Source organism: Solanum verrucosum, unplaced genomic scaffold (genome assembly GCF_900185275.1).
Source record: "Solanum verrucosum unplaced genomic scaffold, falcon-dt-bn FXZP01000294.1, whole genome shotgun sequence".
NCBI classification, from domain to species: domain Eukaryota; kingdom Viridiplantae; phylum Streptophyta; class Magnoliopsida; order Solanales; family Solanaceae; genus Solanum; species Solanum verrucosum.
This window is the reverse complement of record NW_026019925.1, coordinates 330,087-355,487: the sequence shown is the minus strand read 5'-3', so window position 1 is coordinate 355,487 and position 25,401 is coordinate 330,087. Positions and strand designations below refer to the sequence as shown.

General features: G+C 35.6%; 1 protein-coding gene across 1 annotated transcript; it reads right to left on the bottom strand.

Moving 5' to 3' along the window:
• Positions 1-4,924: 4,924 nt before the first annotated feature.
• LOC125827577 (expansin-A6-like) lies at positions 4,925-22,910 on the bottom strand. Its single transcript, XM_049506878.1, has 3 exons — positions 22,857-22,910; positions 22,434-22,597; positions 4,925-5,271 (listed from the first exon to the last, which is right to left on the bottom strand). Exons 1-3 carry the CDS (start codon positions 22,908-22,910, stop codon positions 4,962-4,964), a joined length of 528 nt encoding a protein of 175 aa, XP_049362835.1. The 3' UTR covers positions 4,925-4,961.
• Positions 22,911-25,401: the final 2,491 nt, after the last annotated feature.

Genomic DNA, 25,401 nt, shown 5'->3' with positions numbered 1-25,401 from the left:
GAGTTTTTTATTGCTAAATAAATTCAATACAAATGAAATGTACAATGTTTAATCTAGTTATTATTAATATAAAATATTATAATCCGACTAATATAATAATGTTGATGTATGAATTTAAGACCAAGAAGCACCAACAAAATCATGAATTAACCTTAAATTAAAATAAGTATATAAGATGATAGTCTAATCATGAAAGAGACCATAAATACAAGTTAAAGCAATGCATTATGATCAAGTTTCCGGTTGCTTTCAGATGAGAAAAATTGAGATGACAATTTTATATCAGTTAAGAAATTACTAGACTAAAAAAATCTAAAAATAAAAAATTTTCAAATCAGACCAAAAAGTTCAATTTTATATGATAAAATTCTCGTTTCCCATAAGATCTAATAACTTTTCAAAATATTTTATTTAAAAAATACATCTTAGGTATGAAAATAGTTTAATTTCTTTTACTATTCTTATTTTTTAGTTTTTATTTTATGATAAATAGTATTTTTTTGTGATAAAAGTCCTAAGTTAATGATATTATTGATACAAAATAAAGTTCAATGACTTTTCTCTAAAAATTCTTATAGTTGTGTGATATTTTGAGATATTAACTCCAATTTATTAAGATGACAATTATTCATCCTAAAGTAATTTAAGTGAGTGTATCGACTTGTTCCCGTCATTATAGAAAAGCCAATGGGGAAAATTTTTGGACCGAAAAACTTTTTGGTAGTATCATGAAATTTCCCAACCTAGTCCAGATTTGGACGAAATCGGAGTCAGTGAGGACTAGGGAAATCTGGTAACAAATGGGAGGTCTAATTGTGAATTTGATTATATGAGTAGGTATCTAAGATGTTAAGGAACCCGTACGACTTTACAAAATTAAATTCAGGCGAGTAGAACTCCCAAAAATGATCTTAGCGTGAACGGATATTTTTTGAGTGTCGTGAGATGAAGGTGTGTTTTGAAATGGGGGTTTGAGAATTTTTTATTTAGCTCTTTGTTCCGTGCAAGCCTCTATGGTGGGATTTGTGCCGCCAGAGCGGGGCCGCTGCAGCGGGGTGAGGACCGTTGTGGCGGGACATACACGACTCAAGTCGGAGATAAACCCCAAATGCCATTATTGTGCACTTTTCGATTTTGAGAGCTAAGGAACGACCACTGGTGTTTTCTTGACAATTTTTCACCATTCTTGAAGCTAAAGGTAAGGTTTTCACGTCCCGAAGATCAGTAGAACTTAGTTTCTTGGATAATTATCGATGTGGGAGGATTTTGATCGGGGATTTATGGTGGGAAAAGCCCTAATCTGGGTATGGGGATCAAGGGTTTGACCTAGCGTTAATTTTATTGATCATAATCCGAGAATTTGGGTTTTTTTTATTGATCCTCACATTATTATGATTGTTTGTACATCAAGATTAAGTGGAAAAATTCTGAAAAGGAAGAATCAAGTTTCTTAGGGGATTCAAGATTTGTTTGAGGTAGGTGATGATTGTGATTTCATGTTTGTGTGATATATGTTTGTAATTGCTTCATTGTATTGCATGTATGTATGTATTCAAATGTTGCATTATTGATCACACTAATTTGTAAATGAGTATGAACAATAACTATATGCCATGAATCACCTTTTAGTTGCATGATTGTGAGAATGTACATTGTGATTGTGATTGTGATTGTGATTGTGGTATGTTGAATGGTGCAGGTGTCACGTTCCGACACACTAACTGGGATCGGATGTTACGTACCGACATGAATATTGGAACGGGTGTCACGCTACGACACACTAACTTGTAACGGGTGCCACGATCCGGTACATTAACTATTTGGGTTTGGGTTCCATGAGAGGAACAATGATTTGTTATGCACGCACTTATTGTTGAGAATGTGGAATTGTACATTGATCCTGAAATGATATTGATGTTGTATATGTTCAGTGTATGCATGTTTATGATGTTGTAATGACCTGCTTATGTTGCCTTAATTGGGATAGCCGCGTGATCCTACCAGTACACTGTGGTTTGTGTAGTGATACTGCACTTGCTCGTTCTTTGTTGAGTACATGGCATCTTCAGGCGGTTACTGGTAGACCTCAACTAGGGGATCTTGATCCCAATTATAGTGGATAGACTCATCCACTACAAGATCTCTACTAACAAACACCTTCTTACTACTAACATTGTACACTTTGTTTCCTTTTGCAACTGTACTATAGCCCAACAGAACACACGGTTCTGCCTTGCTATCTAATTTACCTCTTTTAGCATCAGGAACATGTGCATAGCATACCAAACAAAATACATTCAAGTGTCTTGCAGACAACTTGATACCCTTCCATGCTTCAAATGGTGTCATGTTTTGGACTGCTCTAGTTGGTAATCTATTTAGCAAATAGACAGTGGTATTTACTGCTTCAACCCAAAAGTATTTAGGCATGTTCTTTTCTGCCAACATGCATCTCGCCATCTCCATCACAGTTCTGTTCTTTCTCTTAGAAACCCCGTTCTGCTGTGGAGTGTAGCTAACAGTGAATTGTTGTTGGATACCCAAATCTTTACAATACTTGCTGAACTGATATGAAGTATATTCAGTTCCATTATCGGATCTAATATACTTCAATTTACAGCCACTCTCCCTTTCTACCATAGCTTTGAATTATTTGAAAATAGAAAACACTTGATATTTGCTACTAAGAAAGTAGACCCATGTCATTCGAGTCAGATCATCTACAAAGAGAACAAAATACTTATTTCCACTCAAAGAAGCCGTCCTCATTGGTCCATCTGGATGAACCAACTTTAGATTTTCCTTAGCTCTCCAAAGACTTCCTTTAGGAAAGGATCGTCTATGCAATTTACCAAATTGACATGACTCACAAATATCTCTACACATGTCAATTTTGTGTACTTCAAGCACCATACCCTTTGATTGCATATACATCAGTGAGCTAAGATTATAATGACCAAACCTTTTGTGCCAAAGCCAAGTATCGCTCAATTCAACATTAAAAGAGCAAGTATCAATAAAATAGCATGAAATTGGAAAGGAATTGTCAATCATGCTAATTTTAGCTACTTCACATCCTTTAGGATCATAAATGACACATTGTTTATCCTTAAAATTAAGAGAATAATTTTTATGAAGCAATTGAGAAACACTTAACAAGTTTTGAGTCAAATTTGGCACATAAAGAACATCATTAATAATTTTCGTACCTTCTTCAGTAGGAAGTTTTAATGACCCTCTTCCGTAAACTTCCACCAAAGCACCATTTCCAAGCTTCACTTTGGTTCTATCAGATCTATCCAAGGTAACAAACATATTTTCATCAATCGCCATGTGCCTTGTGCACGCGCTATCAACATACCATTTACATTGGTCAATATGTGATGTGTGCGAGGCCATGAAAACCTCCTCCTCTGATTTTCCAACTTGGTGATCATCTGCGAAATTCACTCGATGGGAAGACTGGCCACTTTGATTTTGATTTTGCCTACAATACTTCTCAATGTGACCATACTTCTTACAATATCTACATTGAATTGGAGACCTCTTTGAATTATTGCAACAATTCTTCTTTAAGTGGTTTGTCTTCTTTCAAATGCCACAAGGTGGAAATTTTCCTTATATCGACAAATCACCTTGGTTTCCACCAGATTTTACCTCTCCAGATTTATCCAACCAGACTTTTCTACTTTTCTTTTGATGTTTTCATTTATGCCTCACTTGAAAGGGATCATTTACTATCCCTTCACTTCTCATAGTGACCGTTGCTCTTGGACTTGCAATTTGGAGATTAGTTCGGCTATTGTAAGAGTAGTCAAGTCACAAGACTCATCAATAACTGAGATTTTTGATTAAAACTTTTCTGGAAGGCTGACCAATATCTTTTCTACAACTTTCTGATCTGGAAAGGTTTCACCAAGTATTCTTATTTGGTTCACAATCTCCATCAGCTTTGAAGAGTATTCTTTCACACTATCTGAGTCTTTCATCTTCAAAAGCTCAAACTCTCTCTTCAATGCTAAGAGTCTAACAGACTTTACTTTACTGCAGCCTTTAAACTCTTCCTTTAACTTATACCATGCCTCTTTGGCTGTTTCACAAGTCATAATCCTCGTAAACATCACGTCTGTAAGACTTGAATGTATGCAGGTGAGAGCTCGTGGGGATCTTGTCACCAACTCATCATACTTCTTAATTTCATTGAGAGTTACATTAACTCTCAATGGCTGGACAACAAGTTCTCCAAGCTCAACAACTTCCTATAAGTTGAGAGCGTTTAGATAAGTCTTCATTTTGATGATCCATATGTGATAATTCTCTCCGGTAAAAGTTGGAGGACCCATCGTTGGTTGATTTTCAGGTGGTATGAATTTTTTTCAGCAAGCAAATTCAAGAAAGAACAGAAAGTAGATGAGCGAAACAAACAAAATTTGATTCAGATCCCTTAGGAAATAGGCTTTGATACCATGTTACAACGAAAAGGAAGAAGAACTTTAGGTCTACAAGGTGTAAACAGTAGGAAATAGCAGTTGTAAATTGCTACAGAAAATCTGAAAGTGAAGAAGAACGCTTAAGTTTTCTTGAGTTCAATTTTTTTTCACTCGATGTTTCATTACATATGGTGTATTTATAGATAAAGTGTGAGAATTACAACCACATAATAAGCAAAATATCTCACACCAAACTATGTACCTATGTGGCTCACTAACCACCATTCATTTTAAATCAAGACTAACATATCTACTACAAAATATCTCCAACCTAGGAGTTTCTAGACAATTCTTACTTTTCTAACATATCTAATACAAAATATCTCCAACTTAGGAGTTTCTAGACAAAATCTTACTTTTCTAACATATCTAATACAAAATATCTCCAATCTAGGAGTTTCTAGACAAATCTTAATTTTCTAACAAACCACGACTGTTACATACTGTGTTATGATCACCTCATTTCCCTATTTAGACTCTAAAGTTCTTTCCAACAAATATCTGACCAAATTGCCAATGTGATGGGGCTATGTTCCACGAGGTAGATTTGTGTTTATCGCTAGTTGTGACCCTGAATGACAATGAATGACCAACCAAAACGGAGTTGGTTTGCCAGTTCTGACCCCAATTACGACTCAACATTATCCAGTTAGTCCTCGTACCCTTCAACATAATCTTCGTAATGTCACCTGCACCCGCGACATTCGTGACTAAAACCAAGTTGAAGTAACTAAAACCATTGATAGTGAACCTTATTCCACCTTGCTTCCTACATGGCACCCTGCATAAAAAAATTACAAATGACTTTTAACTTCTACACGCTGACACTATAAAAGAACTTTTACACTATCGCGTTTACTCTCAAGTGTGAAAGTAAATTGTACCTAATGTGAACATGTATACATGGTCATTGTGTTGTAGAATTTAAATCCTATGTTACCATGAAACATGGACCGTTAATTGTTGGAATTCAACCTTCTTCTCCACCATCTTCTCAACCATTGATAGCATGTTCTAATTTCACTAGAGAGAAGATAAATATGTCTTATCATGTCTTGTTTGAGAAAAGCAAATGGGCCAAGAGTGATATTGGGTCACAGAAGAAGACACGGCTAGGCTCATCTTGGAATTAGATAAATAATGTATAGGTTAAGATTTATTTAATTTTCCACACTTGTATAAATAGAGGATTCTTTACGCAGTAAATACACACGAGAAAATTTTCTATACGACCTTCAATTTTTACATGGTATAAGAGCGGTCAGAATTTTCTATTATTCTAATTCACATCAATGGGCGACAATTCAACCCTAGCTACTACTGCTGCCAGTATCATAGCTTCAATTGATTCAAATCATCCTCTCTATCTTCATGCTTCTAATAATCTTGGACTGACCTTGGTTAATAGTCTATTTGATGGTAAAGGCTATCAGGGGTGGAAGAGATCCTTAATCATAGCACTATCGGCAAAGAATAAAGTGGGTTTTATCAATGGTACTCTTGTCATTCCAACATCAGGTTCTTCAGATCTGCAACCTTGGTATAGAGCCAACGACATGGTGACTTCCTGGCTCTTGAATTCTCTGTCAAAAGAAATTGCTAATAGTGTCATCTATTCAAGAACGACTCATGAACTATGGACTAGCTTGGAGCACAGGTTTGGCCAGACCAATGGTGCAAAGTTGTTTCATCTACAGAAGGAGTTGAGTAGGTCATCACAAGGAACAAATAATATTTCTGCATATTTTACCAAACTGAAGAAGTTGTGGGATGACCTTGATTCCATCAACTCGAGTGTTAAGTGCATTTGTGTGTGCTCTTGTGAAGGAAAACATAAACTCCAAAAATCTTTGGAAGATGAAAGACTTATGTAGTTTCTCATGGGTTTAAATGACACTTATGCACAGACTAGGGGGAATATTTTGATGGTAAACCCCTTACCAAGTATCAACCATGCCTACTCTTTTAGTTTACAAGTTGAGAATCAGAGAGAGACTTATCTCATTCCTCATCTTTCATCTGATTCTTCTTCTTCTTTCATGGTGGGTAATACCAATCAATACAAACATGGAAAGCAGGCACAAAGGTATCCAACACCTTCATAGAGATCTGGGATCTCACAATCAAGAAATATCACTTCCCAAGAGCCACAAAGGTTCCAGAAACAACAAATCAATTTCAGAAATTCAAAGGAAAAAGGGCTAAGTATGATCCTAATGTTACCTGCACATATTATGGAAAAACAGGCCATGTAGAGGACAATTGTTTTAGAAAAATAGGTTTTCCAGAAGACTTTGTGTTCACAAATAATAAAGGAATGCAGGGACAAATCAGGGGAAATTGAGCATTGATTACCGAAGACAATGAAGGAAGAAACAATGATCAAACATATGCCACAAATGTTGCTCACAATTACAACAAAGAACAATACAATTAATTTCTTCATATGTTTAGACAAATGAAAATGGAGGAGGCATCACAGAAAAACACAGGCTCAGAGATCAACAGTAATGTTGTGGCTGGTACAATTTCAAAGTATCTTGGATCCTGTTTTTCTGTTATTGATTCTAGCACCTGGATCATTGATTCATGTGCATATGAACACGTGTTATAATCCCCAATGTTTTACCTCCATGTCCCCTCTTCAATTCCCTTTGACCATTAATCTTCCTAATTGTCAAACCATTTAAGTCACTCATTCAGGGACTGTGCCTATATTTTCTGATATCATTTTACAAAACGTTTTGTATGTTCCCAGTTTCAAGTTCAATCTCATATCTGTTCATAAATTCTGTGTTCAATTTCCTTACACACTATTTTTTACATGACATGAATGAGTGTTTCAGGACTCTTCAATGAGGAGGGGTCAAGTTTTTTGTGAAGCCAAGGAGGGTCTCTACTTGCTACAACCTAGTCCTCAGAAGTGTAGTTCTTTTTTTAGCAATAATGTTTCAGTTTCACCACATACTATATTTAGTGGATCTAGTCCTTTATCTTTACCTATTTCAGTTCTTGTTGAATCAGTTTCAGTTTCTCATTCTGTATATACAAGTGCAACTTCTAATGTAAAATTGTGGCATATTAGATTGGGGAATTTGCCTTACTCTTCAATGAAAAATGTCAGTTTCCTTTCTTTTTCGAGTAATTATGACTGTGTTTGTGATGTGTGTCCTAAATCTAGGCAATCCAGGCTACCCTTTCCCATTAGTCAAATTTCTAGCAAATCTATTTTTGATCTTATCCATGTTGATACTTGGGGACCTTATAAACTAGCTACTCATAATCATTATAGGTATTTTTTGACTATTGTTGATGGTTTTAGTAGAGCTACTTCGACTTGTTGGCTACAAAGAGCAATGCATTCACAGTCTTGCAAAGTTATTTACAAATGGTGGAAAGACAGTTCAATGCGAAGGTTAAAGTCATTAGATCGGATAATGCCTTAGAACTAGGAAAGAGTGAAGCAAGTTCTCAATTCTTTAGTTCTCATGGGATTGTGCATCAGACCTCTTGTGTGGCCACTCCACAATAAAATGGGATAGTGGAGAGAAAATACAAACACTTACTAGAGCTTGCAAGGGCTTTAATATTTCAATCTCATGTTCCTATCGTTTACTGGGGAGTGTCCATCCTTACAACCACTTATTTGATTAACAGGTTACCTTCTAAGGTGCTAAAAGGAAAAAATACCTTATGACATCATATTCGGGAAGTGACCATCTTATCATACTTTGAAGTGTTTTGGATGTTTATGCTATGCTAACACTTTAACTCATTGCAGGGATAAGTTTCAACCTAGACCTATGAAGTGTGTTTTCCTAGGTTATCCTAGTGATAAAAAAAGGTACAAGTTACTGAATCTTGAAAGTAAAAGGATATTTGTATCCAAAGATGTTCATTTCTTTGAGCATATTTTTCCCTTTGTAGATAAATCTGATGACATTCCTTCTTCTATATTTCCAGATTATGCCAATTTATCTACTGATCAGCCTGGTTCTCAAACTGATCTGATTCCTCATACCATTCCATCTACTAGTTCCTCTTCTTCACCATATCATCCATTCACTTCATCATCACCTGATTCAACTCATACTCAGATTTCCCCTCGGTTCAACTCACTCTCATATTTCATCCCCTGATCCTCCCATTAATAATCCCTGAAGATCTCACAGAATAAAGGTACTTTACCGTCATATCTTCAAGATTATTATTGCAACACCATTTTTTTAGTGATGTGACAAACTCCTATTTTGACACTCCTACTAAACCTAGTGTTATTTCTTTTAATGCTCTTTCTCTTTCTAATAAATCCATCATACAATTAGTTTCTACAATCACTGAGCCCACCAGTTATAAAGAAGCTTTTACTCATCCAGGTTGGAGGAAGGCTATGGATGATGAAATGGAGGCTTTACAAGCAAATCATATATGGGACTTAGTTGCTTTACCTCTGGGTAGACAAGCTTTACCTTGCAAGTGGGTTTACAAGGTGAAGCAACATGCTGATGGGACACTTGAGAGGCTGAAAGCAAGGTTGGTGATCAGGGGTGATATAAAGAAAGAGGGGATAGATTTCAACACTACTAGAAAATAGGTCTGTTGCAACACAAGAAAATTCATTGCCATAGACTCAAAGACTGTTGCAATTGCATTATGGCAACGGAAGATGGTGTGTTGCATATAAGCCTGTTGCGATATGTCTATAGTAACGGTTTTATGGCAACAGTTGTAAACCATTGCAATACACTATGTATAGCAACAATTATTCTTTAGTCTAGGCCGACACTATTCTATGGTTGCTATAACGGCTGCGTTTCGTTGCAAATGATATATCGCAACAACTTTACTGTACACAACGGTTTTGCTAAACTATTGCAACAATGTTATTAAGCTATTGCAATAGACTTTTTTAATGGTTATTGCAGGCTATTGTAGGCACTGTGTATATTCTTTATTTTTGAGATAAACTATAATACAATGATAGAAAATATTAAATCAATATGTACTTCAACTAGTAGCATCCACATATCAAAGATAAAAACACATGATCTTGATTTACAATTCAAGAGTTAACATACATGAGGTTCACAAACATTAAGCCAAACATAAAAATAGTCCTATAATGTTCAAGAGTTGGCATTCATTTAAGTTCACAAAAATTAGGCCAAAAAGTGAAAATAGTGCTAGAATGTTTGTAGATATATTGATAAACCAATTCTCTTTAAGTAACGTTTTCACTGCTTTCATCCCCACTTTGCTCATTTTGTTCACCTACAATTTCAAAGGGGTCAACAATTCGGAAAGAGGAAGTTCAAAAATGAAAAGGGAAAAGAAGACACACAACTCCTAATTTTTACTCTTTCTGGACATAACCTATACTACCACATCACTTTTTTTAAAAAAGAAAAATGCAAAGTTACTGATATTGTAGTTTGGAAGGGAGCAGAGAATTACAATAATGTGGACTTACCAAAGGAGGACAAACTGTACAAGAACAACGAGTAGATTAAAGATAAAAGGGGCCATGATGAAAATAACTCACAGAAACCAAGACTCTAAGTGATAGTACTAACATAGAGAAGCTCTAACTGTTCATGAGGAGGAGCCAAACCTATCAGGAAACAACTTGAAAAATATAGCTATAACAGTGTACATGGATGAGGACAATTTAGCAGCCAGTAAACACTTAGAAGAATTAGCACCAGGTGAAGAAGCTGAGAGGGAACAACCAAGTCAGAACAAATCAGTTAGCTGACTACATTACAAGCATTGCACTTGAACAAGACAACTCAATCCATTACCACAGTTTTCAAGCTCTACCCACCAAAGGACGGAAGACATTAAATTCCGATAAATCAGAAATTACAATCCTCAGAATCAGAACTAGAAAGATTACACAGTCATAAACATGATATTTGTTGATCAAAATAGAACAATTAAACACAAGAGACAACAACAAATAAGGGCTACATGAAGAGGCAATACAAGAAGAACAAAGTCGGTCACTATACATCAGAAACAAACGATGAACCAAAAGGGAAAAACCAACAAATAGGGTCAATATATTTTTACTAGAAACCAACAACACCTAAAATCAACCCAGATCTTGAGCACACCTTTTAAAACCTTTTTAATCAATTGATGTTTTAAGTTTAGTTCAATACTCCTAAACTATGCAAACAACAGTAACACTAATCTCGATAATATCAACTTCGATAAAAATAAAAAGATGATCGCAGTTGCACCAACAATAATACAAGAAGATTGCAAGTGTAGTAGCATAAGAAAAAGAAGTAGAAGTAGATTAACATAATAAGCCATAAATGAAGATGAACCAAACAGAAAACTGCAAAAGCAGTAGTAGAATAAAATAAAGAAGAAGGAGGATGATTCTGACCTTGATTGTTGCTACTGGTAGATGAACGATGAATTGGCCGAATATTTGTTTCTCGTGTTGACGAAACATCAAGTAATGTTGCCAAAACATTAACATCAATTGGTAGGCCTGAACGTTGAAGTTTTGTTATGACATCTTCTACAATTTCTTGTCTCATCGTGGTCTTTTGTTGGTCAAATTGTTCCTTCTGTTCCTCCATTTTTTCCTCCATTCTCAGCATTCTGTCTTCCATTTTTTTCACGAGGTCATTTGTTGCATTTAATGAGGCTTCAAAATTTCCCACTTTCCCTTTCAAAGTAGTTTTTGTAACCCCTCTTCCATATAATCTCAAACGTCCTGGATGTTCTGATCCCATGACAGAAGCAAATGCATCAATTGTCTCATTACCATCTTCATTTTGTTGCATTTCAATATTCTCCATCTCAGCCTATAATGCAGTTTTATTATTAAAAAACAAGAGAATTCAAGTACACATATAAAGAGTAAATATGAAAAAACAAATTCAAATCAAACAAAATAAAAATTAGATAGAAATCTCACAATTTTACTAGCTGTATCTTCATCTGTACCCTTGTATGATCGATTGGGCTTTCTTTTTCTTGTAACCACAAAAAATTCCTTAGGTGATGGAGTATCATTAGTTTCCCTCTCTTTTTTCCTGTACACATTAAAAGTGGATATCAAACATCTTCTTTAAAATGCGACATGTTTTTATTCAATGCTACGCAGGAGCTCATACCAAATCATTGCAAACTAAATCAAAGCTTTTCTTGCCAACAGTATGTGGAATCTTCAACTTTTTCCGATTCTCACGGTTGGCTTTAGACATTTTCTACAAATAGAAGAGAAGTTCCACAATGATCAAGTGATTTTTATAGAAGAGGAAAGCTTTTTTCCAGTGACTAGTGATCCGTAAAAAAGATGAGAGCTCAGTGGTCTCCCAGAAAGAAGAGACACTGCCAGTGATCAGTTACAAAAGAAAAGAGCTCTTTATATAGCTTAAAATATTTTGGAAATGAAGAGCAAAAATAACCACCAAATCAGCTAATCACAATATTCTCTAACTAAAAGAGAAGTAACTCAATCCATAAGGAATAAAATTTGACCAAGAAACATGTATTACAGGTTGTTCTCGGATCCAACAAGGACAGAAGGGAAAATGATAATATAAATCCCAACTTACCATAATTGAACCACTACCAAAGCTATCATATAATTAAACCAAGTAGCAAGGATGGAAAGAAAACAATCGTTTAAGAAAAATATTATATACTCAAAAGTATTAATTTAACAGTGGGATAAAGGTTCAATTACTATATTTAAGCAAGTACTATGACTGCCACAGTTAATTATGGGAGTGATAAACTAGAATCAATCACAATATAGAAGTAAAATCAGTAACTTTCTTTAATTAATCTAAAATAAAATTGTAAAGAAGTTGGACCCACGAAACACTAAAATGAAGGAGATTTTTTTTATCTTTTCCTAAGATCGATGAGTCAAATAACTCTTATTTCGTATTACCAACTAGTAAGACTTACCTGAAATTTTTCTGAGTTCCAATATTTAAGAAGTTCCTTAAATTGAGATGTTGGAACATCATCAAGCTTTTTTTCCATCTGAATTTAATCATTAGCGTAGGCATCAAAGTGGTGTGTTTTCAAATCAAACTTACGCCTTCTCCTGAAAATTTGGACATTGAGTTAGTGCAATAAATGTTAAATATATTTAACTTAACAGAGAATTGAAAACTTCAAACCTTGGTATAATCCCACAAATCCTTTTTTGTGTCAAGCAACTTCCAATTTTCTATATCAAGAGGACAAAGGGTCGCTTTCCTGGCAAGTGTACCGTAGAAGCTGCTCAACTCTATCACGACATCATTACTAGGACCAACTGGCTAACCAGCTTTATTCAGTACAATCAGTTTACGATCATGCCTTCCATGTACAACTAACATCTTTGTTTGATCTCTTTGTCTTTTTTAGTGGAAGAGTCTACAATAATACACAAATAAAGATAACCCTTCCAAAGTAGTATTGTAATTTGATTTTATAATTAAAAAAGAAAAGTAATATTATAAATAAAATATGGATGTTCTTCCCTTGTTCTTCACATTGTTCATTTACTTTAAGAGAAGTAGAATTCAATTGAATTTGTTCTTCTACGGGTTGGACTACATTGTTAGTTGAGTCAGCTTGTATATGAACTCCTGCCTCTGGATTGTGTGATTCTAGCACATCTCGTTCTTCTATTACATCTGTTAGACGCTGACGCTTTTCGATCAGTAGATCCTTTCTTCTTCTAGCTAGCAACAACTTCTTTTGATTCGCCAAAGATGTGAGTGTTCCAGCTGGAACAGTTGCTCTTGTTTCTTTATTCCTTATTCTTGAAGACTCTCGCTGTTTCATGACTACCAAGTATTGCCTGCTGTAAAATAGAGATATAAAGATAAGGAGTTAGACATCCCAACAGAATCAAGAAGATAAAGCAGAATTAGTGAAAATAAGATTAGAGTCACAATAAGACGAACTAGTAAAAAGGAGAAAACGTGAAGCAGAAATCAGAATCACCACTTCTTGCTACCTGATTCACATAGGCTTTCTAAAGAAAAATCACTCAGCTCGTTTCAGCAAATGAAGCACTAAAGCAATCTCTAATAATATTTAGATAACCCAAAAAGACAGAAGTACACAATAATAATAAAATAGGCAAAATCAACATTCTTTCAATTGACTTTCAAACCAATAGTACATATAAGAAAATGCAATAGAGATATATAAGAAAAATCCCTTCGTCAATCATCAGCCACCATCCAATCCCAATCGACATCATCAAAGTACTCATCTTCTTCTAATGTGTCCATATCTTCTTCTATATATTCTGAATGTTGATCATGAGTTGGCATATCAATGACATCACCAGGTACATCTTCTCTTGACCATCTGAGATCAACATCAACATCAGGTATTCCATTTGATGGTCCAATGTCATTGTCTGGCTCCCTAAAAAATGTATCTCCAATATTAGGGCAATTCTCTTCTTCTAAATCAAATAAATCAACATGAACTTTGGTCCTTGCATAATAAACATCTTTCTCAATTGGATCCTCTACATAGAAAACTTTATGCACTTGAGATGCCAGTACAAATGGATCTTCAGTACTGCATAACTTGTTGAAGTATACCCGAGTTAATCTATATTCATCTACTTCATTACGAAACCAATCACATTTAAACAACACAACACTAAAGCAACCCCAATAATCAATCTTTATGATATCTTGAATAACTCCATAATAGACAACTTCTCCATCAATGGGGTTTTGGTCTCTAGCACTAGCAAAACTATCAGTCGTTGCTGATAAAGTCACTCCATAGTTCTGGGTCTTACCTTGACTATCTCGTTTCATTGTATGAAATTGATATCCATTGATGAAATATGTTGTATATCTTTTTGCCGCAGTATTAGGCCCTTTAGCGAGTTGTCGTAAATGTTCAGGCACTTCAACAGATTTAACTTTCTCCTTAAACCAGTTGCCAAATTCCTGACTATGATTCTATGCTCTAATCCATGCATTTGATCTACTATGATTGTCAATTACAGTCTTATGTTCCCTGCAAGCAAGAATGTTTCAAATTAGCATGTTTCAAAGTTCTTATCATATAAAAAATATTGAAGTTTATAATAATAGTGACAGATCTTACATGATAGTGGTCTCCATTTTTCATCTCCGATATTAAACAATACATATCGATGTATATCAACACATAACTTGAGATCCATGTGAAAATTATTGCCTTTGTTTTTTTTCTCCCTTCCAATCAGATGGCCAAATTTAGGGAATATAGGTGACAAATTATCCCTCTGTTTCAGTTCCCTGCTCATCCTCTAATTGGAATCAACTAAATTTTGTTTTCACCCCAGCATGTAGGTATCTAGGACATAAATTCACGCGCTCTAGTGCCACGAATCCCTCTAGTATTGATGCTTCTAGATGAAATCGATTACGAACAAGCCCCTTGAAGAAACATAGGTTTCTTTTAGTGGAATACATCCAACGAAGATGTGTCGGACCCCCAAGCTTAATTTCATTTACTAAATGGATGGGCAAATGTACCATTATATCAAAAATGGATGGAGGGAAAATCTTTTCAAGGTCAGATATAATCTCATTGATCTTAGACTGCATTGTATCAAGATCTGCTTGCCTTATCACCTTGCTACTTATGACTTTAAAGAAGTTCCCCAATCGAATCAAAGCCATAGAAACTTTTTTGGGCAACACTTTTCTAACAACAATTTGGAGCAAGTAATGCATTATGAAATGAGCTTCATGGCTCTTGTAACTTGATATTTTCATATCAGTCACTTCCTCACATCTTGATATATTTGAAACACAACCTTTTGGTAATTTGGCATTTTTAAGAACAGTGCAAAATAACTTCTTTTCTGTTGGTTTCATGGAGAAACAGGCTTTAGCCATATGAACTCTTCCATTATCATCTTGTACTGGTTGAAGCTCCTTTCGTATCCCCATTTCTTGCAAATCATATCGAGAATTTACATGGTCTTTTGACTTTCCAGTTACATCCAACAAAGTCCCGAGCAAACTGTCACAAATATTTTTTTCAATGTGCATAACATCAAGATTGTGCCTCAGTTTGTTATGTTCCCAGTATGGCAATTCAAAAAAGATGGATCTTTTTTTCCATGGACCCTCACTATCACGACGCTTCCTTTTTTGGCCCTTTCTGAAAACATTATTGAATTCACACAACTCTTCTAATACTTCTGTGCCTAATAAGGGAGTAGGTGCAGATCTGTGATCTTCTTTACCATCAAATGATTTCTTATCTCTTCGAAATGGATGATGAGGAGGTAAGAATGCCCGATGACCCATGTAACACATCTTACGACTATGCTTGACATATTAAGAGCATGTCCCATTATTACAAGTTGGGCATGCCTTTCTTCCTTTTGTGCTCCAACTAGAAAGCATTGCATGGGCTGGAAAATCACTAATTGTCCACAATAAAGCTGCACGCAATTGAAAAGTTTGGTTAGAATCAGCATCATATGTTTCCATCCCAGTTTCCCACAATTCTTTCAATTCTGCAATTAGTGGTTGAAGGTAGACATCAATATCCTTTCCTGGAGACGATGGACCTGGAATGATCATAGATAATATCATATACTCCGGTTTCATGCAAATCCACGGTGATAAATTATAATTGATTAACATAACAGTCCATGTGCTATGGGAAATACTCATGGTTCAAAACGGGTTGAAACCGTCACTTGAAAGACCCAATCTAACATTACGAGGATCTCTAGCAAAATCTTTGTGCAAGGAATCAAAATTCTTCCAAGCTTCCCCGTCAGCCGCATGCCTTATGTTGCCATCTTTGGGTTATTCAGTATCATGCCATTTCATATTTGCAGCTGTTTCAGGACACATGAATATTCTCTGAAGCCTAGGTTTTAAGGGAAGGTACCTTAAAACCTTTGCAGGAATTTTGGAGCTTTCATTAGTCAAGGGATCATTAACAGTCTTCCATCTAGACGAGCCACAAACAGAGCAATTATTTTCCTTCCAAAATAACATGCAATCATTAGGACATGCATGTATTTTTTCATAATCAAGACCCAAATCTTTAATCACATTTTTTGCTTTGTGGAACGACTCAGGTATATGAGCAAATGGAAATGCCTCTCTTAACAGGTCTAGCAAGTCTCCAAAGGCCACATTACTCAAACCATGAATGCATTTGAACAAGAATAATCGAATGGTGAAATTCAGTTTAGAAAAATTCTCACACCCATGATATAACTCTTGTTTACCTTCCTCCTGCAATTTAAAAAATTTCTTTGCATCTTCGGATGGCCCCTCTCTCACTCCCTCACCTCAAGTCACCTGCAACATCTCTAAAAGTATCATGAAGTAGGCCATCAATATTGTCACGCATGTTGGAACCTTCCTTATTATTATGATCTGGATTATTTCTCGAGGAAAAACTTTCCCCATGAAAAATCCATTTGGTGTACCCTTGTACAAACCCATAAACAACCAAGTGATCGTCTACCACATTTCGATGATGCCACTTACAATTAGCACACTTTTTACAAGGACATAATATTTCATCTCCTTTGTCAGCTCGTTCAAAAGCTGTATCAAGAAAGTTATTCACACCACTGATATACTCATTGGTGGATCTCCGGAGACCCATCCAACTTTTATCTCCACTATCCATTTAATATATAATATCCTATATGACACCAAAATCAAATTACCAAGATAAGAAATAAAAGAGAAGATTCTGAATAGCACACCAACATATTTGGTTCCCTTAAAAACTTACATTCAACAGATTTTGATCAGTGGCTCTATCTTATTTTATTTAACAACATAAATGAAATGTCTTGTTTCCTTGAACTATTTGTTATACATAATCAGCTCTCTACTTAACAATACCTATTTTACCTAGAATTTCAATTAGTTAAAAGATAAATGATGTAAAAGATTTAAAATCTAAAAACTCAATCTTAAGATAATAAGACACGACAGTAAAGTGAAATGATTTTGACAAATCTAAACACTTAAAAGATGTAATGGATTTCATATAAAAAATACAAAATTTCATATTATTTTGTCAAAGACAACAACCTCACTCAAGAAACTAAGCAACACACGATTGCAAGACTCCCCCTTGAGAGGCTGAGTTAATGTTCAAAACCTTATGTGTAGCTCAACCAGACCCAATATCTACTCAATCAGTTCTAGAATCAGCAATGGCCACAAAATAGAACATGAATCAGAAAAAAAGAGTAATAGGAAAGTCACATAAAAGGGAAATCTTATCCAACACTCTAAACTTACTATACATGTACAACATTTAGAGAGCACATATATGGGGAAAGAATCACCTGGAAATGATTATAAACAACACAAAAAGAAGAGTAAAAACCAAGATTCACACACACATCAATGGAAGTGAGAATAGACTAAAAAGAAACTGACTACAAAATTAAGAGACAAGGGAATATTACCTCTTTTTATGCAGTGAATGGCTCACTACATGAAAACTTTACTAGTTATAACCTTTTAAATTAAAGATAAGCATAACTAAGCTAACTAGGCAAATTTGAGTTAACAAGTTGAGGGTGTTGTGTCTCTAATTAAAGACTTCTAAATAAATTTAAAGGTAAAAGAAAAGCATAAAAGGACAACAAAACCAAAGTCACTAATCTCACTCAAGAAACTAAGCAGCTCAATCGTAAAACTTCAAATTTATAAGAAAAGACAAGGGGCAGCCTTAGAGAACTTGGATGTATGGTTAAATGTAGACATGCATATCTAAATCTAGGAGCAGCCTTAGAGAGGTTGAGTTAACACTCAAAGCCTTATTTTGTGCTCAACTACACCAAGGATCTACTCAATGTATTCCAAACGCAAAAATGATCTTAAAACAGAAAATACAATATTTATCACAAAAAGAATATTAAAGTAGAAAACAAAGAACTACTCAATACCTAAAGTTTTATTCGGTGCTCAAAGAATAAAGAGGTTGGTTTCATAATCAAAACCTTATTCTATCATCAACTAGACGCTAGGTCTGCCCAATGTATTCCTGAACTAGTAATGCTAGTTAAAAGCACCTGGTAACCTTAATGACAATCATTAAAAAAGCTATGACCTCAGACTTCTGTTTTCATTTCAAGAAGAATACACACCACCACTACACAACTATGTTTAGAAGAAAAGCTTTCTTGCATTGGTACACTAGGGAATGAATGGACGAGATGGAGTTCACTAAGGCAGAAAGTAACATGAATGATCTAGTTTCTGAAGCTCTTAACTCACAACAGAGAAAATTGATCATGAAATATTTTTTACAATAAAGCATAAAGTGAAAGTTTTTCCAACATTCTAAACTTACAATACAGACCTTAAATCTGAAAAACACAGTCATATGGAATGATTTAACTAAAAAATGAATAAGAAACAACGAACAGAGATAAGTAAACGTAAAATATCTAACATACACACATATATACATCAAAGTAAAATAAGAGAAACAGGAACATTACCTCTTTTTAAGCAGTGAGCTGAGCTTGATGACCAACTTGTAGTTTGTCCACTAAAAAAATTAGACAAGAAGGAAGAAAGTATAAACTTAGAGCTTAAAAATTGAACTCGAAAGAGAGAAACAAAATCCCTTAATGTTCGATTTCAATGACTTTTGGAGTTGAAAAATATTTCAGTTCATTTTATTCTTAGAAATCGTTTGTCCTGTTCAAAAACTTGAGGTTTTTTGATAGATAAGAATTATCATGTAGAATGAGGAATCGAAACTCATCTTTCATAACATTAACTCTTCATAAACTGAGAATTTCCATCTAAACATTTTTGCAGAGATTTCTCAATCTTCACCAAAATTGAGATACACACTCTAATGCACAATAAGATTACATTATAAACATAAACTCTAGCAAAGAACATCTACTTCACAGAAATCCATTTGTCTATTTTCAAATCTTTTTCAAGAACCCTTCTAATAAATTTCTTACTTTGAAGAAGATGGAATACGACATACCTGTAGCTACAGAAACGTAAAACCCACGAAGAAGAAGACCCAAAACCTGCAGATTCCTACAAGGAAAATCAAAGAAGAAGGATTAAAGGAAAATGCTACTTTTGTTCTTCAGAGAGAAAGGAGAAAGTCGATACCTACGAGGATGAAAAGTCTGAAGAAACAAATTAACCTAGTGATATTTTACCTTTTATTTTATTTTTACAATTAATTAAAAAAAAACTCTTTTGGCGGGTGTAGTAAAATTAGTAGAGGGAAATAATTGAGGGAAAGAGTTTGGCGGAACCGTTGCCATAGAGTACCTAAGGCGACAATTTGTAGGAATCGTTGCAATAAAAGATACTATGGCAACGGTTGTCACAATAATGCAACGATTTACTTCTTAAAGTGTTTCATTAGGTCCATTTGTCTATTGCAAAGGTTATAACCGTTGTGAATTACTGTCTATTGCAACGCATATTTAGTTGTTGCTAAATAATTGTTGCTACAGGCATGTTTTTTAGTAGTGCAATAAGACTTTTTCCCCGGTGGTCAAAATGACCACTATCAAATGTTTGCTAGCCTTTGCAGCCAAGAAGAATTGAGAAATTTCTCAATTTGATGTAAATAATGCCTTCTTGCAGGGAGATTTGCAAGAAGAAGTTTACATGAAGTTCCCAATTTGTGTTGATCCTCCTAAAGCTAGTTTGGTTTGCAAGTTACAAAAGTTTTTATATGGTCTCAAGCAAGCCTCTAGGCAATGGTATGCCAGACTTGCAGGGGCCCTCAGTTTCAAAGGTTTTATTGCCTCTTTGATTGATTATTCTCTTTTCTTTAAGAAAGTAGGGGATACTATTGCTATTGTGGCTATTTATGTGATGATATATTGATAACTAGAGATGCTACACTGTGATAGAGGATCTAAAGGTCTTTCTTAATTCAGAATTTAAGATCAAGAGTCTTGGGTCCCTGCATTACTTTCTTGGTATGGAAATCTTAAGGGACAATCATGGTTTGATAGTCAGTCAAAAGAAATATACCTCTGATTTGTTGTGCGAATTTGATGTCTCACATCTTCCTCCAGTTGCCTCTCTATTAGATCCTGCAGTGAAATTTGTCATAGAATTAGTAGAGTATATGGAAGAACAACCTTATATTGGCACATCATTGGTAAGTTAAATTACTTAACTCATACACGACCGGATATATGTCATGCAGTTTTGATTCTCGGTCAATTTATGCAAAAACCAAGTCTTGATCACTATCATGGAGCTTTGAGGGTTGTAAGTTACCTGAAACAGTATCCGCATCAGAGTCTATTCTTTTCTTCTTCTCCACCCTTTTCCCTTAATGCTTTTTGTGATATGGATTGGGCTTCGTGTAGAGACTCACCGAGATCTATCAGTGGTTTTTTCATTAGTTTAGGGGGTTCCCCCATTTCTTGGAAGTCCAATAAACAAATCTCTATATCCCTCTCTTCCACAGAGGTAGAGTATCGATCTATGCGTCAATTGGTGGCTGAATTAACCTGACTTACTCGATTATTGGATGATCTCTCTGTTCCGCCTCAACTTCTTGTACCTGTGCACTCTGATAGTGCTGCTGCCATTCATATCGCATGAAATCCAGTCTTTCATGAGCGGAAGAAGCACGTTGAGTTGGATTGTCATTTTGTCCGTCAACAGTACTTGTTAGGGATCATTTCCCTATCTTTTGTTCCTTCCAAAGAGAAACTCACTGACATATTCACTAAGCCTCTTCATGGCCCGCAACATCATGGAGTTCTAAGCAAGTCAGGTTCTCACTCCGCTCCCCTCCACCTTGAGGGGGGATGTTGGAATTAAGCCTTCTTCTACACCATCTTCTCAACCATTGATAGCATGTTCTAATTTCACCAGAGAGAAGATGAATATGTCTGATGATGTCTTGTTTGAGAAAAGCAAATGGGCCAAGAGTGATATTGTGTCGTAGAAGAAGGCATGGATGGGCTCGGCTTGGAATTAGACAAATAATGTATATGTTAAGATTTATTTAATTTTCCACAGTAGTATAAATACAGGATTCTTTACGCAGTAAATACACACGAGAAAATTTTCTATACGGCCTTCAAGTTTTACATTAATTAAGGATGGAAAAAACACTTTGGCTGTGACATTTTCACACCACCTAGGGGTTTAGAGTTTGACATTCAAATGGAGACAAGTTCCCCAATTTTCCACAAACAAAATGTTTCAAATTTTTCATTACTAGTGCATCCATCTGTTCACTTTTACTTGTTCACTTCAAATTTTTGATAACCCTTAGAAAAAAATGATTAATGTAGTTCACACCCAGCTTTGACAAGTGATAACAATGCCCTATGACATAAAATAACTATTAATCCCTCTATCCCAATTTATGTAGAACTTTCTTTTTTTTGAAAGTCAAACAGTGTAAGTTTGACCGGTAATTTGCACATGGAATGTTCAAATTTTTTGAAATGAAATTTATAGATTTGTAAACTAGGTAAAAAATACTATAAGTCATAATAGTTGATAATTCAATTTTTTTTAAAAAGCTATGAAAAACTTACTGTCAAAAATAAACTTATTTGAATCTTGAAATCCGAAAAGTCTCACATAAAATGAGACGGTGGGAGTACTTCAATAACTATCAAACAAAAAACTAATAAAGGAAACCAACTCAACATGACCCCACAAAAGAAAAAGAAAAAGGAAAAAGAACAAGAAAACACAAATAAATGAAAAAACAAGAAAAGCTCAAAAAAGCTAATTAAGCTCTTTTCCCACTTTTGGCTTCACTCGTCATGAATCTGAATTAGTCCATCAATTGATTTCGAATATTGAATATCTATAGACTTTCTAAACAAATACATATGATATACATAAGTTATATTCTTTAAGAAAAAGCCTTATTTTTATCGGGTTATCAATTAACACTTATAATATAAACAAAGTTTGAAAAAATGCTTACCTACGATAAACAACAGGGGTGATACCAGCACGATACTTTGAGATATTGAGGAACATAGGCATGGTGAGATCAAAATGAGTATGAGGTGGATTACACCAACCACCATTACCATTACGCAATGCATAATTTGGAGGACAAAAGTTAGTTGCAGTAATCAAAAATTTCTGGCGAGTTGAATATACTATTTTATTCAGAGTTAATCTTTTGAGTTAAAGATTTTGTAATTTAGTTCAATGAATTTTATTCAGTTTTAAGCTTTGTATGCTTGTAGTCAGCCAAGATGAGGGTTCGCTTGGGGGACAACAATGGTTCTCGAGTGTCGGATGAGCATGCCAACCATCTTCGTATTGTTCTAGGTGTTCTTGGGAGACAAAATTTATACGCCAAATTTTCTAAGTGTGAGTTTTGGTAGGATTCAGTTACCTTTTTGGGACTTGTAGTTTCAAGGAAATGGGTAATGGTAGATCCCCAATACATTGAAGCGGTTAAGAATTGGGTCCGACAAAGCTCTGTGACTGAAGTTAGGAGTTTTGTCGGGCTCACTAGCTACTATCGTCAATTTGTGAAAATTTTTACTTCTATTGCCACACATTTGTCAAGGTTGACCAAAAATGAGGTGCCTTTTGAATTGACTAAAGAGTGTGAAGAGAGATTTCAAAAGCTCAAGACCCTTTTGACCATAACACTTATCCTGGCACTACCGGTGGAAGGTAAGGATTTCATTGTTTATTGTGATGCTTCACATTCGGGTTCGGGTGCTGTGTTAATGCAAGATAAAAATGTTATAGCTTATGCATTGCGACAGTTGAAGGTGCATGAGAGAAATTGCCTAACATATGATTTAGAGTTGGCAACGGTAGTGTTTGCTTTTAAGATTTTGTGGCATTACCTCTTTGGTGTCAAGTGTGAGGTGTTTACTGATCATCGTAGTCTACAACATGTATTTACTCAAAATGATATGAATTTGAGACAACGAAGGTGGATGGAGTTACTTAAGGATTATAATGAGACCATTCAGTATCATCCGGGTAAGGCTAACGTGGTGGCAGGGACATTAAGCCGAAAGGCGATGAGTATGGGTAGTCTAGCTTGCTTGAGTCTATTCGAGCGACATTTGGCTAAGGAAATTCAAACCTTGGAATCTAAGTTCATGCAGTTGGGCATATTAGAAAAACATGGGGTTTTAGCTAGCATTGAGGTGAAGGCTACATTCATTGAGGAGATCAAGGCCAAACAATTTGAGGAAGACAACTTGAATGAGCTCAGAAAGAAGACAGTGTCTAGAAATGCACAAGATACCACTCTTGAAGCGGGGGGCGTGCTCAGCTTTACAAGAAGGGTTTGTGTTCCTTGAATTGATGTCTTGATTTTGAAATTATTGACAGAAGCTCATGGTTCGAGGTATTCCATTCATCCGGGTGTGACCAAGATGTACCGAGACTTGAAGCGACTTTATTAGTGGCCTGGCATAAAGAAAGACATAGCCGAGTTTATAACTAAGTGCCAAAACTGTCAGCAGGTAAAGTATGAGCATCAAAGGCCTGCAAGTTTTCTCCAAAGAATGTCAATTCCAAAATGGAAGTGGGAAAGGATCGCTATAGATTTTGTGGTTGGTTTTCCCAAGACTTTGGGGAAGTTTGATTCTATTTGGGTAGTGGTTGACAGGTTGACTGAGTCAGCTCATTTTATTCCAGTCAGAATAGACTATAATGCTCAGCAGTTGGCTAATGTTTATGTGAAAGAGATAGTAAGGCTGCATGGGGTGCCCTTTTCTATCATCTCAGACCGTGGTACACATTTCACATCCAAGTTTTGGAGGAAATTACATGATGAATTAGGCACACAACCCACTTTTAGTATAGCTTTCCATCCGTAGCCAGACGGGCAGTCGGAGAGGACTATTCAGGTATTAGAGGACATGTTGAGGGCATGTGTGATTGACTTTGGAGGGAATTGGGATAAGTTCCTACCGTTTTGCGAGTTCTCCTATAATAACAATTACCACTCCAACATTGATATGGCACCGTTCGAAGCACTTTATGGGAGGGGATGTAGATCACCCGTATGGTGGTTTGAAGATGGAGATGTAAAACCTTTGGGGGTTGAATTGGTGAAAGATGCTCAGGATAAGGTAAGAAGCATCCAAGCTAAGCTTTTAGCAGCCCAAACTCGACAGAAGAAGTATGTAGACCATAAGGTAAGACACATGGCATTTCAGACTGGTGAGAATGTTCTTCTTAACCTGTCACACATGAAAGGAGTGATGAGATTTGGCAAGAAGGGCAAGCTTAGTCTGCGATACATTGGTCCATTTGAGATTCTTGACTGTGTAGGACCAGTGTCTTATAGATTGGCTTTACCACCTAGCTTATCTGGAGTTCATCCAGTGTTCCATGTGTCCATGTTGAAGAAGTATCATGAGACAGAGATTATATCATCAAATGGGACTCAGTTTTTGTTTGACAAAGACCTTCAGTATGAGGAAGAACCAGTAGCAATTTTTGACCGCGATATTCGGAAGCTGAAGACTAAGGAGATAAAGTTGGTGAAAGTTCAATGGAAGCATCGTCCAGTTGAGGAAGCTAATTGGGATGCTGTGAAGGACATGCGAGATAGGTATCCCTAGTTGTTCGACGATTCACGTACTACTCTACCCTTACTTTAGCCCATTTTATTCCTAGTTTGTCACTCGGGGACGAGTGATGGGTAAATTGATATCTATTGTAACGAACTGTTCCTGTCATTATTGTAAAGCCAACGTGGAAAGAATTGGGGTGAGAAATGTTTTTTGTAGTAATTTGGAAATTCCTATCCTAGTCCAGATTTGGACGAAATATGAGTCATGTGAGGTCTAGGGAAATCTAGTAATGAATAAGCGATTTAATAATGATTTGGATTACATGAGTAGATAGCTAAGACGTTAAGGAACACGTACGACTTTACATGACCAAATTCAAGCAAGTGGAAC